Below are 23499 nucleotides of genomic sequence, written 5' to 3'. Positions count from 1 at the left end.
CGTTACATTACTATAGATAAGATAAGGAAGGGCTCGGTGGATCCTGCCGAAGGCCTCCAGAATAGTGGACTAGTCTGGAGAGATTGGAGGAGAGCCTCTACCAGAGTAGAGGGAAACTAGAGTTTCCCATGCAAAAAGACAGAATAATTAGATGGTGTTTATATGGCCCAACATTCGTCCATCTGCAGACTTTAGTTAAACCACAGTCACGTGTAGTGTGCTTTTCACATTATGTAAATCAATACATAATGATTTCATGAATAGGCAATTTAATATGGTGTGATCTGACCATCTAGCACCTTTCTGAGCAGTTGTTAGCATCTTTGGAAAGGAGAATAAATGAAACACAGACACAACAGGACAATAGAGACAGAAATTACAGAAAACAAGAACATCCACATAACGGTATGGGTTGTTTATCAAAGTATTGATCACCAAAAACCATGTGCAACATGTCACAGGTCAGAAACCACTTGATCTATTGTGTTGGTTTTTTTTAAATCTTTGTAATACAGAGAACCCCAAACTACTTGTTTATGTCTGTACTGTCCAGTACCAGTAATGGAACAGACTGGGAGACATTATCTGCTGATACTTAAAGCCTATTCATTGGAATCAGCAGTGAAAAACAGTAATCAGTGTATCCCTACTTTCATTTGATGGCCAAAGCCACTCTGGGTGACCTTTTTGCATCCATCCCAGTAAAGATTTGGTTTAACTCATTGGAACACACCAAATGGCACCAGCTACTGCACCCATGATTCCCTATATTTCTGCACTGCTTTTACATTCAAGAAGATTTTTTTTTTAACTAGAAATTGCTGTTCCACTCCCAAACTGCTACAGTCAACCTGACACCTAGCAGAACAAAAGACAAGGCTTGGTCTGAAGATGTGGAATTTGAACCTCTATAGCCTACTCTATATTCTAATGGCACATGATTCCTCATGAGGACCTCAATGTCTTCTGAAAGGATTCGGGATTCAGAAGACTTCATGAATTGTCCCCAGCAAAAAAGGCAATAGTGGTAGCCATGGCCAGTGTTAGTACAAAAATCCCAGGTAAAACAGATGATATTATTCTTGAACTTACCTTACAGTTATCAGTCAGGGAATGCATATCCAATGTACTTTTGATTCCCAAAGTAATTGACCTGGTCTTTCACTAGTGGATCTCAGCTAAGCATTTTCAAGTCTGCCAACCTTAAGAATTGATTTAGCACCAACTACTGTGATATGAGGAAGGTAGTAATGGGGCATAATGAAGATAGATGATTTTATCAGCTATTCTAACAGTGTTTTTTCATGACACTTGCGCTTTACAGCCCACTATAAAGTCAACATTAATGTCATCCCAGTCACCATCCCTACTGAAGGAAATATTGTCCATGTCTGTTGCCTTAGAGACTGTCGGTGTATGATAGCCCTGCAAGGCGGGATACTCCCTAATCTGATTGCATTCCCTCCCCCTCCACAAACAGGCTTCTCCTTTAGTCAACAGCCAACCTGCTATGGTCAAACCTCATACTTGAACTTTAACCTATGGTGCCTCCCCATTTTCCATTATGTTTTTTTTGTCTGAGGCCTACAAACATACACAGAATGAGTGCTTTAAGCTAAGAGTTGGCCTAGGGCCTATCTCGAGGCTTTGGGATTCAAGAGGAACAATTGGATTTACAAAGAGCTAATATGAAAATGGTTCTTTGAAGAACCTTTGCTAAAGTTCAGTGAAGAACCAATTTAAATACATTTTTGGTGGAACCATCAAGGGTTCTTAACCACTGAAAAAAGAATGGTTCTTTGAACAACCCTGGCTTGCTGTTAATCCTGGATAGGAGCAGAGTGAAATTTCTTCAATCATAATGACCATTCCTTTGCAATGGTAATAAGATACACCAAATAATAGGATATAAATAAGAATAGAGCAAATGAGGGTATTAAACATATTCAACTGACAATTGCAACGCTCTGACATATTAAGAAGAAATGTGAAAATATGCAAATTATTTATATATATACTGTATATACCCATCTATATAGTCAATATATAACAATGACGGGAACATGAGAGTATTAGGAAAGACAATTTGTGAAAAATTATAGTATATACAGGATGTGCAAAAAAAACCCCATCCTTATCACTCACATTCACATTATCAATCTCTTGCTGTCTTCTTATAAGTGCTATCAGGTTGGTTTCTGGTGTCTGGCTGCAGTCCACATGCAACACAAGAAACCCTGCTAATACCTTCCTGTGTCAATTTGGGAAATTTATTTGTGAAAGGCCTGTCGGATGTTATGGTGAATCACGGCGAATGGATGCATGCAAAGTACCCGGATGTGATATTACATAACATGTAATGACTTCCTCATGTCCTACTAAAGCTGTTTTATTTGTGTTTGTTGGCATAATCTTTTAGCTGGCATAGCTGGCACATCCGTATCTGGTTTCGGGTTCTTACATTTCCCTGGCAGGAAAGGAGGACTTTTTAACATCATGTTGGAGATCCAATAGCAAGGTGCACTGAAGCTGTTCTTCAGCTAGAGTCAGACCGAGCATCTATCTGAAGATAGAAAGACAGACAGAATGCCGCATGATGTATAATCTCAACGTAACGCAGTTTAACCGGTAATCCAGATTGGATTGTGCGTGTCTGTTTATGTGTGTGTGTGTGTGTGCTGTGTGGGGGGGGCAGCTTGGCAGGGCTGTTGGTTCTCCTGACTCACCAGATGAGTTATGTAAGGATCAGCTGTATCTGTGGCACTGCAACACTGTGTGTGTGTGTGTGTGTGTGTGTGTGTGTGTGTGTACCTCAGTTTGTAGGAACTGCCTTCTATCAGACCAGGCTGATGTGTAAGGGGGTTAGATGGATTATTTCCAGTTAAAGTATGTAGGGTTGGTATCTATTTTGGTCTGTCAAGTATGAAATGCACCTGTTTTCTTTAAAAGGGTACACATATCCCAAAACTGTCACCAGTCTTAGGACACTTTCTCACTTCACCTTTTCACTCTGAACCTGGTAAAAATTATTCTTGGCAGGAATTCTTTTTTAGTTTCACTTTTAGTGTCACTTTCGGACACTGCCAATGATCCTCCTTTGGTGTGCTTAGTTTTGAAGACAACGCAGAATATGAACGGTTGTTGGCTCTGGGTGGTAAATAATATATTGATACATATGTTCCAAAGAAAACATGCTGCCATCTGATGCCAATATCAGGGAAGAATGCTGGAAGTGATGGAGCATAATCATGACCTATTAACTACTACTTTACAAGGAAGATGAGTGAGGTGTACGTAGGCTACAGCTTTTATGCAGTTTGACAACTGAACATACGAAAATGTCTTTGTACACTGTTCCTGACAACAACCAGTCACTATACAGTAAATCCACAATGTGTAGTGTTTAGTCCGAATGGTTTTCTCACTTAAAATGATCTGCTCCAGGGTTCACTTGAAAGCACTCCAAGACCAGTTCTTAGACCAGGGAACGGTTGGTTCCCAGAGTTTGAATTAAACCAGAGTTTGAATTAAACCAGAGTTTGATTCAACTGCTCCAAACATGGCAGGTGTGAAAGCTCCCTTAAATCATGGCAAATACACACTGAAGCTGTGATTAGTTGTACCTGACTCGAACATCACCATGTCATCTACACATGAAGACCAAGAGCCAGCTTGTTGAGGCTGCTTTTCTAAACTTCCCTCCAGGTGTAGCCAGTTTCCCTATCAGGGCTAACTCTGTCTTAAAACTACATAATGCAATTTTTATCACATTAGAATAACAGTAAATAAATAGGATATCAGTTTGTGACCCTGTGTGCTCATGCCTAAATCTCATTGCTTGCCGGAAATTGACGTTTCAATGATGTTGCGACATTTTGGGGTACATACCATTTGTCGTGGCTGTGTCATGTGGGTATGGCCAGCAGTAACCTGGCTTGTGGTTTGTGGCACAGAGCAGGGAAGTCATAGCAACAGCAACAATGGAGGAAAGCAGTAGGAAAAGAAAGAAAAGTGAAGTGAAGCTAAACAGATTGCAGATTGGCTGCGTTTGCCACCTGCTTCTTCAACGTCTGTGAAGGCTTTAAGCATGCCAGTTACCTGAGCCTCAGGCTAGATGCCATTTTTAGGTAAACAGCTCGTCAAAATGAGTGACAAGAGTTGGGGCGGGAACTTGACCAACTGTGGGGGGAGAGCAGGACTAACCATACACTTCCTGCCTCAAGGCAAAAGCTTCTATAATGTAGCTTTAAAGGGGCAGTATTCCAGAGAGAAGCAAACACAGATGGCAAAGACAGGCAAACAAGGGGAGACACACACACTCAAACGGAATAGCCCACCAACCCAAAAACTGCATCAACTCCTTTTTAGTCATTAGAGTTGGGTACTTGTTGATGGCCTTTGCAGACACAAGGTGCACCTCACCCTGGCCCACCACACCTGTGCTAACTCACATTTTGCCAGGTTAACAGTGAAACTGGCTTACACTAGCTCATCAAGCAGGGCTCCAAGATGGTAGGCATAACCTTTCCAGGTATTACTGTAGAGGACCATATCATCTAAATATGCCACGCAACCTGTTGAACCAGGAAAGACTTGGCGAGGGCATAACACAAACCACTCAAAGAGTATGAGAGCAGTCCCCTGGGGGTGATAAATGCTGCAATGTAGCTGGCCCTCGCTGTCAAAGGTACATGCCAGTAACCCTTCAAAACATCTAATTTGGTTACAAATTTCAGTCAAGGTAATGGATACCAATCAGATTTTATCACAGCGATATTCTTTCTGTAGCCAATACAAAACCAATCTGACCCATCAGATTTGTCAGTCAATAAACACAGGGAAGCCCAGTTAGAAGATGTACGCTCTGCTGCCTGGCGACATCTGAAAACAATGAAAGGAGAGAATTAATGAGGTAAATTGTACCTGCATCCCAAATATCAGACATGTGTGCCAGTTGGGTTTCCAAACTGTGTAAGCAGGCTGAATAATTCAGTCTCCCATTAAGGACAGGTTCAGAGGGTAACAACAAAGTGCCAGCCTCAGCAGTTGCAGCAACCATAACCGCCTCAGGTTTCAGAGAACCTGCAACTGATCTACTCTCACTCTTTGAATCAGGAGGCTGTGTGGTATGGAATGGATTCAAGGGGTTCACATGGATGGCACCATTGATCTCTCTTCCTTCCTTCCTTCCTTTTTTTTACCATATAGAATCAACTGAACTTTGCCTGAGAAGGAAAACCTGCAACAGGAAACAAAATCAAAACTTGATCACCAGGCTGAAATTGGCAGCTTTTTTTCCATCTTGTCCTGTGCAGTACTGAGTTTTCTCTGAATAGCAGCACAGACATAATGCAAACGATGGCGGAACTTTGCTCATTTCTATTTTTTATTTGTTTTATTTAACCAGGCAAGTCAAGAACAAATTCTTATTTAGGTGGGAGACCACATGGTAAAAGTTACGGTTAACCAGTACATTTTTTAATATAAAAATTAAGGGAGAGACAATACATATTGGGTGTGTAGTCTGTAGATCAGTGTGTGGTGCAGGTGTTGGATGTGATAATATCAGTAAGGTGTGGGGGTGTTGTTGGGTGCAAACAAACCAACTAAAACAGAACAACACCCGGGCACCTGCCTTCGAGAGAGACAGAGGAGCTGATTATCAATATCAAGAAGTAAAAGTCATGTCCTTATGGAGAACGTTCTTCCCAAGTTGTCTCTGTTTCATAGACTATAGAATTGTTTATTTGTGCCAGCTAGTTTGGACATGTCTCATTCTCGCAATCAATCTCGGGTCTTTCCATTCATTTTTGTTGGCCAAGTCACCATCTGATGCATTCTCGGTGGCGTCGTTCTTTTGTTGTAGAATCGTACGTCAGCTGTTATTATATTAACGTCAAAAGCGTCATAGAGGACGCAAGAACATCACTCAGAGGACAGAGGACGGATTAAGATCCCAGAAGTTGATGGTGCATCAGATGGTGACTTGGCCGACGAGAACAAATGGGTCCATGCATCATGTCCAAATTATAGTTAGTCTGTATTGTCTGTAGTATAGAAGTTTATAGTCTATAGCATAGTAGTCTACAGTCTATAGTATAGTCAGTTGAAACAGCTGGGAAAATGACCAGCTGTGTGTCTTAATTGATCGCATGCAGTCAAGTACACAGTCCATCAAACTGTAAAGATGTTCTTTGTTCTTCAGCCCATCTGTTTTCTGTTCTTCAGTCCACCTCAAATTGTAAAGATGTTCTCAGTTCTTCAGTCAATCTCAAAGTGTAAAGATATACTCTCTGCTTCAGTCCATCTCAAACTGTAAAGATGTTCTCAGTTCAGTCAGAGACACTTCCGTCAAAGGAGTTTGGACCATTTATAGCACAAATGGTTATACAGTTGTATTTGGCGGAAAAAGCTCTGCTCTTGAGGATGCTCTCCAAATGAATCCAAGCAGCGTGCAAGAGATTCTGAAAACCAATATAAAACCAGACATAATTTGGAGATAGCTTGCACAAGCATCCTGTGTACATATAATAGCAGGAAGAGGTTGGGTGATGGAGGGAGTTTGCATCGACTTGTCAGTGGCATGAATGAAAAGATGTGTGAGCTGTCAGATTATAAAGACCGCCTCATTGACTTGTTTGAATGTGATTGGTGATGAGAGTAAGCTGTTGGATTGGACAGCTGATAGCCAATCAGCTGATAGCCAATCAGCGCATGACTTAAGTGTTCTGCCTGAACTAACGCGATGCTCCATTTCTTCAGTCCATCTCAAGCTGTAAAGATGCTCTCTGATCTTCGGTCCTCAAACTGTAAAAATGTTCTCAGCTCTTCAGTCCATCTCAAACTGTAAAGATGCTCTCTGTTCTTCAGTCCATCTTCAGTTGAGTTGTCCACAAGCACACAAGTATTGACTTGGCATTATTGGATTTGAAAATGACCTATGCATTCAGAGGGCCATCACGTTACCCATCAGCAGCCAGTTACATACAAGCATTGCTTCCGCCCATCAATGCGGCACTATTGGTGCTACAGCTAGCAGTTACCTAAAACAAAATGGCCATCCAGCAGTAGCATGGTTATATGGCTGCCAGCAGTCAGTCTGCAGATAAGTAGGTTAATCAATGCCACTACTCACTGCTGTGACCTTCCCTAGCCAGTGGAGAGTATATGGCCTCGTACCCATGCTATATAGGTGAACTAAACCACATTTTGCCTTTGTAATATTTTCACAATAAAATAAATGTATCAGTGAATCAATGTTGCCGCAAACATTTATGTTATAATCCGATAATCAAAGAGTTACCAAACAGTGATGTTCCAGACTGTATAGTGGCTATTTTGCAGAATTGATTATACCAGTGGAGTCCTTTCTGTGGCTGGCTCATTGTTAGGATTATAGTCCAATACTAACTCATAATTTCATCAAGAAAAACATAACATTTGGTCAATAACCACATTGGAACACATTCATCTCAACACAGGGGTGTAGTTGGCAGTGACATGGGTCCATCAGGCCTTCCACAGATGGAGCTGATGTAGAGTCAGCAGCAAGATGGTACAGATCTACTGCACTGGTGACTCATCTAGCATAGTCAACCTCTCTCTCTCACACACACACACACACACACACACACACTCACACACACACACACACACACACACACCTACACACACACATACACACACACACACACACACACACACACACACACGCAGACTTGAACACAGTGGAGAGAAGAATAGAAAGGAGCAGAGGAGAGAGTAAATAGAAGATGGGTTTACTGACTGTTGACAATAGGAGGGTGGTTGTCATGACACCGGAGTCGTGGTTTACTGCTCAAATACTACTTCGATAAAAATAAAGTTTTTGATATTACATAAGTATCAAAAGCAAAATGGCATGCCCAATGACATACTAGCAGCATATTGAGCTTATCCAATCTTCTTTAATCTTTAATCATCCAAAAACTAAATCCCTTTTCACTTTCATCCAACAGAACTTTCTGTTCGCTTTAATAATACCATTTCATCTCGCTTTCTCTTTTTTTTTTTCTAGCTCATATCCTCTCTGTCGCAAGCTTTTGTTGGCTGTGCCATTGTGAGTCTATCTCTATTATGAAATGCAGATATTAAACTTCAGCTGTCATTTATCATTTATTATCAGTATCAAACAAAGTATATGGAGGCAAAGATTTCCTTGAAATGTACACATTGCTGTTTCAAAACTTTGTTTCAGTTAATATTTGTCCTCATATGTTTTACAGGTCTTACACCAGTTTCATGCCAGTTACTGTGATTTATGCTATAAATTTTGCATCATAAAGTTTATGTCAGGCTTAGAAAAATGGGTATACTCTACTCCGCAAATAAAGTGGGTAAACTGAGGGAGGTTTAACAACCACTAGACCCCTGGGTCTAATATCTGAGGCAATGATGTTACCCAAGTATTATTTACATCCATCATGCTATCCATAATCGTGATTACGATAGCTATAAACTGGAACGGGAACACACAATTTATGGCATTTATCTCATTTGTGTTTCCACTGTGTTATCAGGCCCCCACAAGAACAGAAAAGAGAGGAAAGGACTTGCTGCTGTGGACCATGTTTGCTTTGGGGTTAGGTTTTAGGATTACGGTTAGAATTTATAATTTTAGTTGTTTTTTTTCGAGAGAGAAACAGAGAGACAGACGGAGAAAATAGGTCAGATGTGGGTGTTGGGGAAATTGAAAGGATCTCTCTGAATTGTGTGTCAGTGCTGTTGAGTGGTGTTTTATTTGTCATGGAAATAATGAGTGGGTGACAGATGAGAGGGAAGAGTGATACTGAGAGAGAGGAGAAGAGCAAGTACGTGTGAGAGTGTGTGTGTGTGTGTGTGTATGCATAAAAGTACCAAGATGTGTTTGTGTCTGTTAGAAACAGGGCTGCAACAGTAACCACATAACCCACCATACCACGGTATCTGAAGGCTTTTGGCAGAGTTGCAAAAATTAGCACCTTAGCAGGTGGTTCCTTTTCATTTTATTCTTTGTCTTCCCCTTTGTGTGGGGAAACGTTACCATGAGATGAACCATACCACGTCATTTTTAATACAGTGATAATACCTGACAGAGCGTTCTTCATCGTGATTGTGGGTACAACAGCGATTCAATGAGTACAAGGTACATAAAGATGTTATTTCCATTAAAATTCTGAAATAGGTGTGACATTTAGTTACAGTCTCTTTTTTTATTTTTATGCTTTATTGACAGAGATAGTGTGAGAGAGAGACAGGAAGGTATGGGAGAGAGAGAGGTGAGGACATGCAGCAAATGACCGCAGGCTGGATTCGAACCCGGGTCGCTGCGGGAAGGACTGAGCCTTATATGGTACGCGCTCTACTCAGTGAGGCCCGTTACAGTCTCTTTTAATCTTTTTAGATGTTAGTGAGGCCTTTGACACTATGGATTACCACATTTTAATTCAACACCTGATCTTCTGGGTTGGAATTAGGACACTACACTATATTGGCTCAGCTCATATGTTGTTTATAGAACTGTCTGTGTTGAACTCATCATCGTTGTCCTCAGGAATCTGTGGGGTTCCTCAAGGATCAATTTTAGGTCCCATCGTCTTGGGCAAGCTATCTGTAGACATAATCTCCTTCCACTGCTATGCTGACGATACACAGTGTCAGTAGCAGGTAGCTACCTGTGAAATGCAGAAATTCAGCCTATAGCCACTCTTTACTGACATAAAGTGTTGGATTTCTCAGAACTTTTCACAAGTTAATGAAGGGAAATAGAAATAGCAATCTAACTCCCATAATACCATAAATTTAATTCCAAATTAACATGCCACTCTATCAGCTAAAGCCAGCTGCGGCATATTTAGGAGTCATCTTTGATGCTGAGCTTACCTTTGATGTTCAGGTAAAGAGAGTTGTTCTGTTTAGTTCGGGACCATCTCTAAAATTAAGCCGTTTTTAATGGTTCAGCAATCCGGAGAGTGTCATTCTTGCTTTTATTTCGTCTTGCCAAGACTACTGCAACTTTCTTTATTATTGCCTAAATAAAGGTCTCTCCAATTCCTCTATCTTATACCAAATGCAGCAAGGATTTACTAGGATTTACTAGGATAACTGGGGATAACAGAAGAAATCAGTCAGTAAACCAGTCAGTTAGTGAGCGAGTTTCAGTCATGCAGTTGACAGGGCAGCTAAATGTGGGGTCCTCACAGTTGTGATTGCAGATTTCCTGGTTTTAGCTGGGTGGCTAGTAGAGGATTAGTATGTGTGTGTGTGTGTATGCATGTGCAGTATGTGCATGAACGTATGACATGGAGTGGAATTAACTCAACACAAAACACTTGACATTGGTGCACTTTGTAACTTCACTTTAGTATTATACAAATGAAGTTGTTCACTTATGTGAAACGCTGATTTCCTGCAAATGAGAGTGCAACAGTATATCTGTGAAAGGCTGATGTGGGTTGATGATATGAATCTACTGTCAGGCCTCAGCTGATACAGAAGCCACATCTGTGGAGGTGAGAAACTGAAAATTGACTCATGGAAATAGACGAAGCTAGATATCTTAACAAAATCCAACCATTGTTTCTGAAATCTTCCAGGTGGGTTTTTATTGTGCCTCTGTGCTCTGTTTAGATACAACCAGGCTTTTCTAGCTGAGTTCCCACTTTTCCATGACTTTCCACAGCTAAGTCGGAGGACTTCCATGGCCTAAAAATGTTCTTTCCTGGTTTGTTAATGCTGTTTTTCAGTCTGGTTTCCACTCCAGTTGGGCTGAAAACCATCTAATGTAATGAATGTGTGAAACAAGTTGGAAAATACATTCTGCTATATTCCTGTAAAGTGACCCTAATTAATTTTCCCTGTCTGGAATACACCTCTCTAAATTCCAGGATACTCCAGAAATTCCATGACCAGTGGGAGGCCTGTTCAGTGGAGACTGAATCTGGTTATCAGGAAATGGAGGAAGCCTCAGAACCGGTCATGCACTATATAACTGTCTGTCTATTGCACAGCGACCTCATGTGGTCACTCTCCATTACTACTGAACATACAGTAGAGGGTGTGTTTGAATGACTGCCTTTGAAGTAGCTTGGATTTTGTGTGTGTGTTTGAGTGGATTTGGAGGTGTTGGTCAAATAGTTCATTTCATGGTGTTTTGCATGCAATATCTATTCATCTAGCTGACTTCTCTGTCTTTCTGTAAACCAGTCAGTCTGTCAGTAAACCAGATTGTCATTAAGTCAGAAAACCAATTCATCTGTTGGCAATCAGTCAGCCAGTAATCAGTGAACAAGTCAGTCAGTAAACCAGTCAGCAAACCAATCAGCGAGCGAGGAAGACAGCCAACCAGTCAGCCAGCCAGTCAGTCAGTCAGTCAGTCAGAAAACCAGTCAGTCGGTTTGTAAAATAGTCAGTCAACCAACCACTAAACCAGTCAGTCACTCAGTCAGTTTTTAAACAGTCAGTCAACCACTTAACCAGCCAGTCAGTCAGTCAGTCAGTCAGTCAGTCAGTTAACTAGCAAATCAGTCAGTAAACCAGTCAAAAACCAGTCAGTTTGTAAAACAGTCAGTCAACCAACCACTAAACTAGTCAATCAGTGAGGAAGACAGCCAACCAGTCAGTCAGTCAGTCAGTCAGTCAGTCAGTCCGAAAACCAGTCAAAAAACCAGTCAGTCAGTTTGTAAAACAGTCAGTCAACCAACCAACCACTAAACCAGTCAGTCAGTCAGTCAGTCAGTCAGTTTTTAAACAGTCAGTCAGTCAGCCAGTCAGTCAGTCAGTCAGTCAGTCAGTCAGTCAGTCAGTAAACCAGCAAATCAGTCAGTAAACCTGTTAGTCAGTCAGTAAACCTGTTAGTCAGTCAGTCAGTCAGTCATTCAGTCCGTAAACCAGTCAGTCAGTTAGTCAGTAACCTGGTCAGTTAGTCACTTTGTCAGTCAGTCAGTAAACCAATCAGTTAGTCAGTGAGAGAGTTTCAGTCGGGCAGCTCACAGGGCAGCTAAATGTAGGGTCCTGACTGTTGTGATTATCTACTTCCTGGTTTTAGCCGGGTGGCTAGTAGAGGATCAGTGTGTGTGTGTAAATGTGTGTGTGTGTGTAGCAGCGTGTGTCTCAGCGTGCGACTGCACGGTGTTTGTATGTCAACACGCGACTCAGGTGTGTGTGTGTGTCAGCGTCTGACTCACATGGAGTGTAATTAACGCAGCAAGAAACAAGAGAGGAAGGGAGGAAGAAGGAAGAGAAGGAAATACAGGAAAAACAAACTGAAGAAACTGCATGAAGAGAGTGAAAGAGAGAAATGGACTGAGAGGAGAAGAACACTGGAACACTGGAATACTACTACTGCAATACTAATACTACTGCTACTATTACCACTGAGAGGGAGCCTCACAGAGAGGAATGCAGGCAAGGATTATCCCTCCCTCAGGGCTGATGGTACATCAACACTAATCTCTCCTACACACACACACACACATGCACACACATACACACACACCTTGTGTATCTTGTAGAAAGACCTTTGCCTTTAGAGCGTGGATTATTGACTTTGTAGACGTGCAGGGTAGCCATGTTTGGAGTCCTTAGTAAGATCATAGTACAATGAGAATAGCAGTTTGAGTATAATGTTTTTAGTATAGTTCTTTGAGCATAATACTTTGAGTATAGTAGTTTGAGTATAGTACTTTGAGTATGATAGTTTGAGTATATTACTTTGAGTATGATAGTTTGACTGTAGTCCTTTGACTATGATAGTTTGAGTATAGTCCTTTGAGTATAGTACTTTTGAGTATGATAATTTTAGTATTGTCCTTTGAGTATGATAGTTTGAGAATAGTACTTTGAGTATGATAGTTTGAGAATAGTACTTTGAGTATGATAGTTTGAGTATAGTACTTTGAGTATGATAGTTTGAGTATAATACTTTAAGCATGATAGTTTGAGTATAGTGTAGTGTATATAGTGTAGTAGATTCAGTATCACTGTGCTCATGTTTGTGGTTCATATTCCCTACCATTAGAACTGCGAGACTGTCCACTGCACTGAACCAACTGAGATCAAAATGCCTTGCTCAACGTCATGGCTGTAGAAGGGGACAGTGCTTCTCCCAGCTGGAGTGGGGATTTCAACTGGCAACCTTTCTATCACAAGCTTATTACACAGACAAATTCGTTTTTCCAGCTTGGTGCTTTGGTAGAAAACTGGATCTGCAGTCAGGAGGATTTTGTGAATGACCGCTACCTCAAGGTGTCGCTTCTGGGAACATCAAGAATTTAACTGGGAATATTTGAAATCTTTAAAGGAATATTTGGAGTTCTCAAAGATTCCTCAAAGACTCTAAAAGGAGGCTTTCTGATTTTGGGGATTTTATGATTCTGCTAAGAATATAAGGAGTGTTTCTTTCTAGGAATATTTGGAATCCTGCAAGGAATATCCAGAATTCCAGGAATCTTCATAACTGGACTTGTCCTGACAAGATGTGACAGGGCCCATAGGAGCTTAACAAATCAACTTCCACCCAGTCTCTCATGGATCCTGACCCAGGAACAGACGCTTGTTTGGGGCTTGGGGTTGGACTGGAGGCCCAGGATTTGGAGGCCTCTGGGAGTGGACCTAATGAAAGAGGAGGAGGAGGGCTTCCGGATGTGGGAAGAGAAGGAGATGAAGAATTTAGCTCTGCATCTTCCTCATCTAACTCCTCTCTGCCCTCCTCCTCACTCCTACCCCCCTCCTCCTCCCTACCCTTCTATCTCCTGGAAGAGAAGGAGAGGCAGACTGGCTGCTCCAAGACTTTAACTGGACTGTTCTCTAGGAGGTAAGAGTGTGTGTGTGTGTGTGTGTGTGTGTGTGTGTGTGTGTGTGTGTGAACCATGATGTGAATGATTGATTGGACTGTTGTAGATGATAGAACTAAACATCTATCAGGCACCAACTGCATATAAGGCAGGAGTGTATTATCTCCCCTTCACCAGGAGGTGGAGCCATTGCTTGAGACTCCTGTAGACCCTCACACACTCCTAAAGGCCCTCACACACACCTGAATAGACAGACATTAGACCATACACACATCTGAGAAGGCTTCTTGCATTGCTTACAGTAGCTGTAGCTTTTATGCTGAGAGAGATTATTTCAGGCCTGATGTTTGCTGAGAGTATTTTCCCTTTAAGATGAGGTACCACAGGAAGTGAAACTGTTAATTTTAGATTGGTCGATTTTGAGATGTTATAGTATTTTGCTTCTATATCTACTGTAGTTGTAGTAAATATAGAACATAATCACCAAAAACAGCAACAGAGAGTTAATTTATGCATTTTTATACCAGTGGTGTTAAGTACATCAAGGACAAGATGAACTAAAAGAAAGACAAAAAATGATATATTCCCTGTATGCAAAACACAATTTTTCTACCTTAGTAAAAAAATTGACCTGCTGCATCTTAACAAAAATAGATGGTAATTTACAGAGAGGTTATGTGGTATCTTTTGTCATCTATATTCTATGGGGTATTTCACATGAAAAAGATTTTGATATATACATAGTAGCCTATTTGTAAGTAATTCATGAAAACATTTTTACAAATCCCACTCATTGTATAAAAAGTGTTTTGTATTTGTGTCCATATTGAACATATAAAATTTCATTCAGGTCGGATGAAGTCACCCAACAAATGTTTCACCATGTAGTTCAGGAGGCAATGGTTCTCCACTCTGATTGGTTGTCCCCATCTCTTCACCACGCCCATCTGAAGGCTTGGCTGATTAAATATGACAACTTAATGTTAATGGTTATGAGACAATGGGCAATAGTGTTGTGACAATCCTCTGAACACACACAGACACACACACGCACATGCAGAATTAGACAGCTGTGTTGAGATGAGCATTGCCAGGGGGGTAACTGGTGCACAAATGTCTTGGTAGATCACTATCTCTCACACACGCACACACACACACACACACACACAGTTACTGCTGGTGGTGAGCCAGTGTGAGATTCAATCCAGTCACAGTGTTTGTGAATATGTGTGTGTGTTTGTGTTTGTGTTTGTGTGTGTATGTATGTAACCTTGCCAGTGGGTCACTTGTCATCACATGGACTGGGGTCATGGATCCCACAGCAACAGGGATCACGGTTGTCATGCTAAAAGACACAATGATGGACAGGAAGACTGGCTTGGACTGGAGGAGAGGTTTCTAATCTGCTATTTAGACTCAGATCAGACAGAAGAAACAGAATTAAGAGAAGGACCATGGATCAACAAGTATTTGCTTGGTTTGAGACTTAAAGAGTAGGGCTAAGGGGGGGGCAAGGGTCAATGGACTTGCCTAAGATTACAGAAAAGGTATCAAAGATGGACTGCCAAAGCAAAACTAAGGCCAGACAGGTCCAAAACATGTGAATCGATGTAGCGTTAGCCTGCTGACATCGATCAAAGAGAGGGTTAATGTCAGGCTTTATTTTTGCCTGCTTAACCTGAGGTCAGCTGCCCACTGCTGTCTGTGTGGAAGGAGTGGGAATTGTGGGACAGGGTTTCAAACAAAGTGATGGATCCGGAAATATCCGAAGAAAAATATCCCTATGAGTTAGGGAGGTTATATTTCTGAGACAGCTGCGCAAAGGAACCGAATGTTCCCTCAATGTAAATTTTCTCTATTCCTCTCCTCCACCACAACCGGAATGTATCGTCCAATGAAGATGGGGGAAATAGCGGGTTTTTATACGTACAGATTGCTTGACTACAATGTTTTTGCCAGAGTAAGCTGAGGATAAGGGAAGAGGAGTAGACAATATGGCTGAGAGAGATGTGGAAGTAGAGTAGGCCTCTTCCATTGCAACCCCGACAGGGACCCAGTTGCTGAGCCCGTAATGGCAATGATACCAAAACAGAAGACTGTGAAAAAACACTGATAGAGAGAAGCATTTATGGTATGGACATTGAAAATGTCAAGGATTACTACTTTAAATCCCCAATCCTGAAGTTGAGAGTATGTGCACATATGGTAGGACAAAGGTCAACCAGCCACAGCTTCAAATTCCATGTAAAACACCCATTTCATAGACCTCACTAGAGCTCACTAATATTTGTCCTGTATATTTGGAAGTGCTGCCAAAGCCATATTCATGCAACACCATGTAGCCTTTTGCTTGCTTGCTAGAATGGCTGAAGTTACAGGTATAGCAAGCATAGCTAAAAAAAACCCATTTAAAAACACAATGTGTTAAATATAAATATCTTCCAGATTTAAAGAGTACTGAACCAGAAACCCAAATCTGTGGTGAAGCCTGACACCTAATGGTGAAAACTGGGTACTGAACTGGTCATCTGCTATTGGCTGGTCTTTGGTGCCAGATGATGTCACCTTCTATAGAGTACAACAGGTGGTGACATCACCTGGCACCAAAGATCAGCCAATAGCAGATGGCCAGTTCAGTACCCTACTTTTCACCAGTAGATGTCAGGCTTCACCACAGATTTGGGTTTGGGGTTTAGTTACTCTGTAATGTCAAATAGGGCTGGTAACTGTGACTGAAGTGGCCTGGCTTTTGCTTTTGGTGAATAGGTACATGTAACAGTATTCATGAGATGGGATATTCCCTCTAATGTTGTGGTTAAAGTTAGTTTCTCTGTCACTTGTTGCTGAAATGTTGCCAGTTGTTTTTTTTAGCTCACTGTCAATGAATTTACCTAGTACCAGAGCATGTGAGCGGAGCGGAGCGGTGAGAATTTCCGCTCCTCGCTCATGGAGCTGTCAGTTCTCTCCGCTCCTCTGCTCACGGCCGCTCCGCTCCATACCGCTCCGCGCTCAACACAGATTTCAGCCCGCTCCGCTCCAATAGCTCACCGCTCCGCTCCAAAAAAGAAAAAAGCTGCGTTGTATTTTAATTATAGCTTAAACACTAGCTTGGCATCGCCAGACTAATTCTGCGCAGATGCATTTCTGGGTCGGACTCGGGCATGCTTCGACATGGTGTGAGCGGTACCGGAGCGAAATTGGAGCGGGATGGAGCGGGAGATAAGGCGCCGCTCCAGCTTTTTAAAAAATCTGCTCACCGCTCCACCCAAAATCCTCCCACTCCCGCTCCGCTCTGCTCACATGCTCTGCCCAGTACAGTATGTCTTCATTCAGTATGCATCTTTAGACTATCCAAAATAGTCTAATTGTGTCTTCTATAAAGGAAATACATTATACTTACACTATTTAAATGTTGTTTGTAATGTGTTTCATGATGACCCTGATGAAGGCCACAAGCCGAAACGCGTTGGTCTAACAATAAAGTTGTTCTTTATACTACAAGTGTTGCTGGAGGTTTGACCTTTATAAATGAAATACAGCTCATAAAGGCTTTCTGGTAGTGTGCCACTTTAATTTTAATTTAGTATTCATGAAGTCATTAATTCAACTTTTCTCCTTTACACAAAAAGTATATTGTTGTCTGCTTTCTGATGAATCCCCAATGGTCTCTCTCTCACCTCCTCTGTAATGTCACAGTCATTCTCTCTTTATATTTCTCGGGCCTTTTACATTTCCTCTTCCTGTCTGTGCAGTTCATGTTTCTGAAAAGAAAAAAAAACAGCTGTGTGTGTGTGTACGTGTGTGTGTGTGTGTACATTTATCAGCGCATTTGCTTGTCAAGGAAGTAGACTAACAGTTATTTTTGTCCTCTCTCGCTCGCTCTGTTGGCCCCTCCCTCCCTCTCTCTCGCTCTCTCTCTCTTTCTCTCTCTCGGTTCCCATTACCAGTCACTGTACAGCAGGGTTTAATGCAGAGCGGCAGATAGACAGATTAGAGACAGGAGTGGAAGCATGGATGGATAGTTTTCTTCTCCTCCATCAGGTTGGATCTTAATTCTAATTTATTCTTTGTTATGTTAGAATATTGAATAGAATAAAGAATTTGGATTTGTTTTATAACAAATAATGCAGTTATGTTGACTTTGGCAATGATTAGTTTCACACAATGTTAGAAATGCTTGAATAGTCTAAATTTAATTTGTTTGCAGTGTTGGATTATGACAGAATTCAGTCTCTTTTGAACAATTATGATAGTCAACATAGAGAGGCAATGTTGATGTACAGTTTAGCCCACAACATCTGTGAAACTTGGTTATCAGTGGAGGTCAGTTAGTTCTGTGAGCAGACTGGTGCAGTGCTGTGTCCTTCCTAGTTTTCTATCAACTAACAACTATCTTAGGAAACTTTTTGGCAACATAACCAGGCAATGTAAAGGAACTGACGTGAGAGACAGGGCGAAATATGCAACAAAAATTAATCTGGCCAACAACAAGCAACCAACAACCATTAAAGAATTTATCTCTCTAAACTTCAAAACATGCTTTTTGATAACCAATGTGATTATCCTATATCTTTAATATTAAATATAAAGTTGGTGGTTTGGTGTGGTTCGGTGTAGTTTAATAAATGAACAGTAGTCAAGATTCAACATTTAATTGCACATATGTGTACCTATGGGGCAGAAAGGAAGATTTTGAGACTCTAAATCTGTTAGACCAAATAAATAAAGTAGCATGCTTTTTATTGCATCTGACAATGTTGACACAAACCAAGTAATAACATCAAAAACTGTATTTTGTGAAAAAATGGTAATATCAGGAGGCTGATTTCTGAGAACTTCTAGATCTAAAGCATATGATTCTACTTATTGCTATGTTAAATTTTTTATTTTTTGTATCAATTCAGACCTGTTGTGTCCCAGTTCTCAAGAATACATGTTCATTCTATGTTCACTCCTCTAATTTCTCTAATGAAGTTATATTATGGAAAGTGTGGTGGCTGCTCTGTGGCTGGTTATGGTTCTTACTGGTTGGAATCCACTGGTTTCTCATGGACTGTAACAGCATCAAGTGTATTTACATGTCCATGCCAGTGTGCTTTTAGCTGGCCTGTCTAACGTTAACAATGTTAGTATAAATTCATCTGGTTGCTGTTGTTTAGCCCTGTGGTTGTGACCCCCACAACCCCACCCCCATCTCCCCAACCCTCCTGTCCCCTTGAGCTACGGTGGCCTGTGATTGACACAAATAGGAGAAGAGTAAGCCAGCTAATTAGATCAGAGAACCAACAGAAAGTGTAGTGAAGTTGTAATATATCATCACCATGCTAAATACTGGAATGATAATACCAGTAATATGAAATGTGTTGTGATGCGGGTGACTCGCTCGTAGCACCGACCTCCATTGCTGGGAAGTTGAAAATGCCAGTAGGGGTGTGTGTGTGTGTGTGTGTGTGTGTGTGTGTGTGTGTGTGTGGGAGGGCGGGAGGGGGGGAGGGGTGGAGTGATATTTCTGCTGATATTTGTGTTGAGCAAGATGACTTGGGTGTCTCTGTGTGTGTGTGTAGTTTTAGTCATTGCGTGAGTTTAGAATTATAAGGTTCTATCTGCCTTCAGGATAGTTCTGAGATATTGAGCTGCAAAGTTTTCAGCATCCATTGAGTTAAATGGAGATGGGTCCTTTTGTTTTAGAAATTACAGACTCAAAAATCATTATTTTCAAAAAATAACACCACACATATGTCAACAGGCACTCATAGAATAGGTTCATGCGACTAACTCAGTTTTGACAAAAAGGTCAGATAGAACCTTATAATACCAAGGTCAGTGTCATTGCTGCTGTTTAGACTGAAAACACACCTTACCATTTAGACTGTCAACACACAGTGAGAGAGACGGGGAGAGAGGGAGAGAGAGAGCAGCTGCAAGTCTTAAGGCCTGGTGGGGAGACACACAAACATATTAAGCATGCATGAAAGTTGGTGGTGTTTACAAAACCAGACGAAAAACAGAGAGAATTAGACTGAAAGCACATTATGTCAGCTGTATATGGCTGTGGGAAAATACAGGTAATAGTGAGTGAGTCAGCCAGTAAGTCAGTAAGTCAGTAAGGAAGGAAGGAAGGAAGGAAGGAAGGAAGGAAGGTAGGTAGGTGTCTGTTCCCTGGACTGTCTTCTGCTGTATTCATGCCAGTAAGATGTATTGACTGATAGAGAAGCCTGGTTAGTCCCAGGCTCTAACCCAGGCTGCTGCAGAACCAGTCACAACAGGGGCACATTATGATGTCACATGGAGGGACTTCCTGGTTGGTGGGAACAGAGCTGGGATCAGGATAGTTTGGGTGAGGGTTAAGCTCGGAGACATCCCAGAGGACCGTGTCCTATTCCTGTCCGATAGTCTCCCAGGATCCTCCATCTGAACTCAGGAGTTTCAGTTTGTACTTCTCGAAAGACTCACGGCTCATTTTCAACACGTCGCATCACATGATGACATGCCAAAAAAGTATCTGTGAACATTTTTGAGGTCAGACTTTAAAGTGGTAATCCGCGAGTTCTTCATTTTTTAAAAGTTGTCTCCATCTTTGGTGCTCAGCGCTCATTGCTGGGGTGTTTCTGCACTGCACTTCCCAGAGATCACCTGTCAATCAAACAGTGTGTCCAGCACTGTGACGTCTTTGGATTTTCTGGATTGTCTGTTCAGCCTTGGTGGCTATCACTGCTCATGCTAACTACCCAGTTCTTCTTCTGTTTATTATTCTTCCTATTGTATGTATCATTTCCTATGCAGGGAAAACTCCCCTCTTAACTTGGTTACTCAGTAACTTGCTTTGGGTCAACGCATTTGAAAAGATCTTGCCGGCGTTCAACAAGCCGCCATTTTGCACCGACGTTCAACAATCATACAGGGAGAAATCCATCGTAGAAGAGACACTGATTTCTCAATAGACCAGAATGCAATGCAGCCACAAGACATGTGTTTTGACTAAGGCGCGTGACTCTTGTTTTTCTAGACTGGAAACACTCTCACTCTCTTGCTGTTACTATCGCTATCTCTATCGCTATCGTTATTGCTCTCCACCAAACATGCATCACCCAAAGCTGAATGCAACAAGTTCACACCTGTTCTCTGGGGGTTGTCGAAAGGCACTCTGGGAAATGTAGGAAATCACAAACTGAAGTAGAAGTAGACAAGGCAGGTTGAGGGAAAGTGGGTCTATTACAACACTTCATCACAAAATAACTCCTGGAAAGCATTGAACATCACAGAATGATGACATCTGAGAGTGTGACAGTATTAACCAAAGTATGACTAATAGCCAGGTCACTCTGGCATGTAAATGCAGCCACATAGTAGAGTTTGGGACAAATGGAGTTTCTACAAAAAGTACGGCATAAATCAAATATGGCCACTGTTTGAATCAAGCGAATTAGAGAGGCATTTTGCCTTTATTGTATAGTTTTACAGTAGAGATAGACAGGCAAGACCTCAGGACGGTTGAACCCAGGATGTCACGGTTACATGATACATTCCTTAGACCACTGACCCACCAGGATGTCCTGAATAGTTTGAATATTTGAAAATTCACCCTCAGGTGGTTAGAAAAAACTAATTAAGAGCCTAATAAAGGTGTAAAGAGGCACAAGCAAACCTTCATAACATAATGAAGAAGGAGAGAGATTTTATCATGTTGTGCTGTCATCCTGCAGCCTTGAGACAATAGACGGTACTGGCTGGCCAGAAGTCTCATATACTTAGTAGGCTACTGTATGTCTTCTCACTCTTTATAATGTTAACTGTATGAATCACTGGACTCAGCAGTACAGGCAAATCTGCCATATCCCTGTACAGCACTCTGTATGTCTGTGTGCTTGCATACTGCCCTTTCTTCATGTAAATATTTAGCCCAACAGCAAAGAGCTCTGGTTAGACACGCACACACACACACACACACACACACACACACACACACAGAGGCTCTTTATTCCCTCCATGTAGTGAACGGCTTTTTTCCGCTTCTACATTTTCCCCTGTGGAGCTGCCAGTCATGTCATGCAGTAGGGAGGTGGTGTGTTGGATTTGGACTAAAAGGATCACAGTCACTTGATTTTCTGTGTTTAAATCCACTGTGAAGCTCTGTGAAGTGCTTCCTATAGAGACTTTGCAGTTTGTGGCTCCATCATGGAGGTCTTTTGGAGAATTGGCTGTTAGTAATGTCTAAATATATGACTACCAGGCTCGAAAAAGCTTGTTGTGCTGTGGCTGTAGATCCATTCAGTAATGTTCTAAATAAAAGTGAATAGTCTGAATAGATTTACTGTGACACAGTAAACTGTCTTGTCTTTAGCCCTAGCCCTAGCTAAATTAGCCAGCAGGCTAATTTCGCAAAGCAACTACCTTTTTACTGTCCTTGACGATCAGCCATCTGGGAAAAAGGTAGTATGTATGTATTCAGTTCTCTTAAAAGGCAGTGCTGCCAACTCAAGGAAAGTAGCAATGGGCTGCTCAAAAAGTCTGTGTATGGGAAGTGCTGTGATCTTCAGACCTCTCTGGGTTAGACAAGCTTGCAGTGCAATTCCACATCAGCTGTGCCAATTTATTGCCAACTGCTTTGGGATTCAACACATTAACATTGTTCCCCACGGTAAGATAAAGTCACAAGATATGGCGCTAGGCGCTGTTTTGAAATAAAGTCGCTAAAAGGGTCTGAAAAGGCGCTAAGTTGGCACCAGTGTCCTTGGCCATCAGACCTATTTTTTCAATCCTATCATGGTCAGTTTAGCAGCTATGGAGGTAAACACACTGGCTGGTAATGGAGGAAAGAAAAATGGCCTCACGACTGATCAGTACCATTTTTGCGATCGCTCCAATTCTGCAATTATTCAGGGCATCAAAGTGAACATGTAGACCAATTTTGGTGCTTTTAGGCAAGTCCGAATGATTTGGCCGATTTCATCTACAGCATAGATTAGTGTATTTATTACGAGTTCATGGCCATTTTTCAGGCTATTGAGATGATGCAGAGTTTTTCCTGGAAAGCACCCTGGGAAAAAAGGTGCGTGTGTAGTAATGAGTCAGTTGTGGCATTGCTTACTAGCACACACCTGGATGGGATTAATCTGGTCATACTGTAGGCAGCTGCGTGTGTGTGTGTGTGTGCATGAATCCAGTATTAATGAGATCAGACCAAACTCTATCTCAGATCACAACCTCATTACATCTCCATGGTTACGTCATTTCGTTGTCCATTACCTGTCTGTTACCTCATCCTGGTGAGGTATGAGGGACCAGAGATAATTTTAAACCTGATTTGACCTTTCTTATGAAGTGATGTGTTGGTGTGAGGCAGGAAAACAACTGAATCCAACACTAGTCACATATGAGGACACTGATGTCCAGACCTCACAAATATTTCCTGTATATTTGGAAGCCCTGTCAAAGCCACGTTGACACAGCCTTGAGCTTGCTAGCTAGCCTGGCTAGCATTACAGGTATAGCAAGCTAGAAAGAATAAAAACACACTGCAAAATGTAAATAGCTTCCAGAATTTATGTCAAACAGGCTGTATGTGACAGAAGTGTCCTAAATAACAACAGTATTTAGTAGATAGAATATTTCTTTTGATGTTCTTGATGTCTAAAGTTAGGGTGACAGGGGAATTTTGTATCAAGCTGAGGTAAAGTATTTTGTTTCT

General features: G+C 41.5%; 1 protein-coding gene across 3 annotated transcripts in view; it reads left to right on the top strand.

The window, feature by feature from the left end:
- The window catches only part of dgkza (diacylglycerol kinase, zeta a), a 116153-nt gene that overhangs the window by 3067 nt on the left and 89587 nt on the right, over positions 1 to 23499 (top strand). Inside the window, exon 1 of one of the 3 annotated variants that reach the window (XM_071916769.2) lies at positions 13250 to 13831. The exons of 1 other annotated variant lie outside the window; for it this stretch is intronic. In XM_071916769.2, the coding sequence (XP_071772870.1) occupies positions 13545 to 13831 (287 nt within the window). In that variant the 5' untranslated portion in view covers positions 13250 to 13544. Of the gene's footprint in view, positions 1 to 13249; positions 13832 to 17779; positions 17853 to 23499 lie in introns of those variants that run through there. One more of the 3 variants, XM_078291039.1, reaches the window with a different exon arrangement.

The sequence above is a fragment of the Centroberyx gerrardi genome, chromosome 21 (genome assembly GCF_048128805.1).
Source record: "Centroberyx gerrardi isolate f3 chromosome 21, fCenGer3.hap1.cur.20231027, whole genome shotgun sequence".
Classification (NCBI taxonomy): domain Eukaryota; kingdom Metazoa; phylum Chordata; class Actinopteri; order Beryciformes; family Berycidae; genus Centroberyx; species Centroberyx gerrardi.
The sequence above is the reverse complement of the archived record's forward strand: the minus strand, read 5'-3'. Positions and strand labels throughout refer to the sequence as shown.